A 3,863-nucleotide genomic window follows, 5' to 3' on the forward strand; every position below is an offset into this window, starting at 1 on the left:
AATTGACTGCTCTGGGTTGCCGGGAAGGGAAATTGCACATGGATGTTCATCTCTCAGTTCAGGTTGAGAAAAATCAAAAAATTTTTCTCTGAGATGTGAAGAAACCGGGCAGTGACAGAAATCAGCACAGGGTCCCTTCCAGGCAGCATCAGCGTCACTTTTGCAGCCTCCTCAGGGGTGCTCTGACTTTGCCACCAGAGCCTGCAGAGCCAGAGCTGCCCCTGGGCAGTGGCCTGGGCTGGGAGGGGTCTGCAGGGCAGAGCTGAGCCCCCAGGGCCGGGCTGGGCTCTGGCAGCACTGGCAGGGCCCAGGCCTGGGCACAGGGAGCAGCTGCTGGCAGGGACAGCCCCAGGCAGCAGAGCCCTGGGCAGGCAGTGGGGGGAAAGTGCCGCCAAGCTGGGCTGGGATATTGAAAGTCCTCTGCAAAGCCAACTATTCCATGATTACTTTTTCACAGATGCCCATGGCCAGAGGCAGCAAATGTCCAACAGCAGCTCCATCAGCCACTTCCTCCTGCTGCCATTGGCAGACACGCGGCAGCTGCAGCTCCTGCACTTCTGCCTCTTCCTGGGCATCTCCCTTGCTGCCCTCCTGGGCAACGGCCTCATCATCAGCGCCGTAGCCTGCGGCCAGCGCCTGCACAGCCCCATGTTCTTCTTCCTGCTCAACCTGGCCCTCACCGACCTGGGCTCCATCTGCACCACTGTCCCCAAAGCCATGCACAATTCCCTCTGGGGCACCAGACACATCTCCTACTCAGCATGTGCTGCTCAGGTGTTTCTCTTTCTGTTCTTCATCTCAGCAGAGTATTGTCTCCTCACCATCATGTGCTATGACCGCTACGTGTCCATCTGCAAACCCCTGCACTACGGGACCCTCCTGGGCAGCAGAGCTTGTGCCCACATGGCAGCAGCTGCCTGGGCCAGTGCCTTTCTCAATGCTCTGCTGCACACGGCCAATACATTTTCCCTGCCCCTGTGCCAGGGCAATGCCCTGGGCCAGTTCTTCTGTGAAATCCCACACATCCTCAAGCTCTCCTGCTCACACTCCTACCTCCAGAAACTTGGGCTCATTTGGGTTAGTTTATCCTTAGGTTTTGGCTGTTTTGTGTTCATGGTTTTCTCCTATGTGCAGATCTTCAGGGCCGTGCTGAGGATCCCCTCGGAGCAGGGACAAAGGCACAAAGCCTTTTCCACGTGTCTCCCTCACCTGGCCGTGCTCTCCCTGTTTCTCAGCACCGCCTTTTTTGCCTACCTGAAGCCCCCCTCCATCTCCTCCCCATCCCTGGATCTGGCCCTGTCACTTCTGTACTCGGTGCTGCCTCCAGCCCTGAACCCCCTGATCTACAGCCTGAGGAACCAGGAGCTCAAGGCTGCAGTGTGGACACTGATGGCTGGACGATTTAAGAAACATTAAACTGGTTGCCAATTTCTGCAAATCACTTGTAATAAAACTCGTCTTTGATAGTTCTTGTTGGTTTGGTTCTGGGGTTATTTTTTCTGTCTTCAGTTATTTATTGTTGTCCACAAAGCAAGGGCAATATTTCTTCCACTTCTCCTTTTGTTTCTCTCCACCTTGGCTGTGGCCCCAGCCTGTGTCAATGAGGAGCTGTGCTCTCGGTGCCTTTAAATGAACTCAAGGATGTGCCAGCAAAGTTTCCAGCAGAGATGCCCCTTTAGTTGCCTTGTGTGGAGTGGCAGCAGCAATGTCTGTGTGCAGAGCTGGGGGCAGCTCAGGGGGGCACAGCAGCTGTGGCCAGGAGCAGCAGCCCTTGGTGCTGCCAGTGCTGCTCCCGTGCCACTGCCCTGCTGCCCTCCTGCCCCTCGTGTTGCTGCAGGGCCTGAGTGCTCTGGGGCTCGCTCCCAGCCCTGGGCTGGCAGTGCCGGGGCTGCAGCAGGGACAGGCCATGGGCACTGCTGGGGCAGCGCTGACGCCTCAGGGCAGGGCCTGGGGGCTCCAGGCTCCTTGCCCAGGCTCTCTCAAGAGCACGCCCAGGCCAGTGCTCAGCAGAGAAAACCCCCGTTAGCAGCCCCAGGGTGGCCGTGGGCAGGGTGGGGGCAACCAGCAGGGCTGGTGCTCTGCAGGGTCCCTGGGGGAGCCGGGAAGGAGCAGCAGAGCAGGGGCTGATCCATCCCCCCTGCGCTGGACACCCCCGGGCAGCGTCCCAGAGCGGCCTCATGCAGCTGCCAGCAACATCCCCCCTCTGCAGCCCTGGCCTCTGCCCAGCTCCCAGAGGGGCTGGATCCTTGCAGGCACACACACGGCAGGACTGGCTCAGGAGCCCCTGTTTGCACTGCACAGCCCAGGCGTGAGCACCCCACGCTGTTGCTGTGGGGAGATGAACCTGAGTGAGCACAAATGCCATCAGCCCCTGGGGGCCAGCAAGGGCTGGGGGACGGCAGGGAAACCTCTCAGCTTTGTCGGGGCCTCTCAAGTCAGCCACAAAGTTTGTTCCCATCAGCTCTGAGTTTCCTGTCCCACTGCAGACGTTGTTGCTCAGAGCCAGGGCTGCCTGGCAGCCACCCCCAAAGAGCCCTGAGCATTTCCTCTGCTTCACCTTTGCTTTCTTTCCTCTCTCCTGCTCCACATTTCTTGCTCTTGCCCATCCCTGTCCCCTCCCCTGCAAACAGCCCAGCCCTGTTTGCCCTTTCCTCTCTGGCCCCACTCCCCATTGCAGTTGCTGCCTTGGCACCACGGTCCCTTGGGGAGCAGGATCATCCTACAAGTGCTGCAGGAATTGTCTGCAGGGCCCTGCAGTGCCTCGAGCTGTTCCCTTGCCAGAGGCACCAGAGGCCAGGGGGGCACATCTGGGCTGCTGTGTCTGGCTGTGGGGCTCCCTGTTGTGGGGCAGGGAGGAGGAGCTGGAGAGGCTCTGCAGGACTGACAGGATGGGCTTTGGGGCCCGTGTGGAGAAGCTGAGGGACAGGGGCTGCTGGACCTTCTGAAGAGGAGGCCCAGGGCTCATCCTGCAGCTGCTTCAAGGGGGGTTTCAGAGAATCCCAGAATCAACCAGGCTGGAAAAGACCTTGGACATCATCAAGCCCAAGCCGTGCCCTGACACCTCCTTGTCTCGCCTGAGCCTCCTCTTCTCCAGGATAAACAACCCCAGCTCCCTCAGCCACTCCTCACAGCACTTGTGCTCCAGACCCCTCACCAGCCTTGTTGCCCTTCTCTGGACACACTCCAGCCCCTCAATGTCTTTCCTAAATTGGGGGCCCAGAACTGGACACAGCGTTCGAGGTGCGGCCTCACCAGCGCCCATTACAGGGGAAGAATCCCTGCCCTGGTCCTGCTGGCCACTCCATTCCTGATCCAGGCCAGGAGCCAATGGCCTTCTTGGCCACGTGGGCACACTGCTGGCTCATGTCCAGCCTGCTGTCCATCAGTGTCCCCAGGTCCCTTTCTGCCTGGCCGCTGTCCAGCCACTCTGTCCCCAGCCTGTAGCACTGCAGGGGTTGTTGTGGCCAAAGTGCAGGACCTGGCACTTGGTCTTGTTGAAGCTCCCATGGTTGGATTTGGGCCCTGGATCCAGCCTGTGCAGGTCCCTGTGCAGAGCCCTCCTACCCTCCAGCAGATCCACACTCGCACCCAGCTTGGTGTCATCTGCAGATTTGCTGGTGGTGGACTCAATGCCCTCATCCAGATCATCAATGAAGACACTGAAATACACACTTGGGGAGCTCATCCAGCAGCTCCCTCATCCCCCTAGGATGGATCCCATCTGCTCCCAGAGACACCTGTGAGCATCTGGGGGGCTCAGCAGTCACCAGCTGCTTCCTCCTGCATTACAGGGGCTCTTCTGCTTCCTGTCCCCATCTACCAGCCCAGGAGGCCACTTGTCCTGAGGACGACCTGTCTTAATG

General features: G+C 59.3%; 1 protein-coding gene across 1 annotated transcript; it reads left to right on the forward strand.

The window, feature by feature from the left end:
• Positions 1-480: 480 nt before the first annotated feature.
• LOC309584041 (olfactory receptor 14J1-like) lies at positions 481-1,416 on the forward strand (the record flags this gene model as incomplete). The annotated part of the gene is made up of 1 exon (XM_082299942.1): positions 481-1,416. One exon carries the CDS (start codon positions 481-483, stop codon positions 1,414-1,416), a length of 936 nt encoding a protein of 311 aa, XP_082156068.1.
• Between the last annotated feature and the right edge of the window lie 2,447 nt (positions 1,417-3,863).

The sequence above is a fragment of the Coloeus monedula genome (assembly GCF_965178545.1).
Source record: "Coloeus monedula genome assembly, chromosome: 35".
Taxonomy (NCBI): Eukaryota; Metazoa; Chordata; class Aves; order Passeriformes; family Corvidae; genus Coloeus; species Coloeus monedula.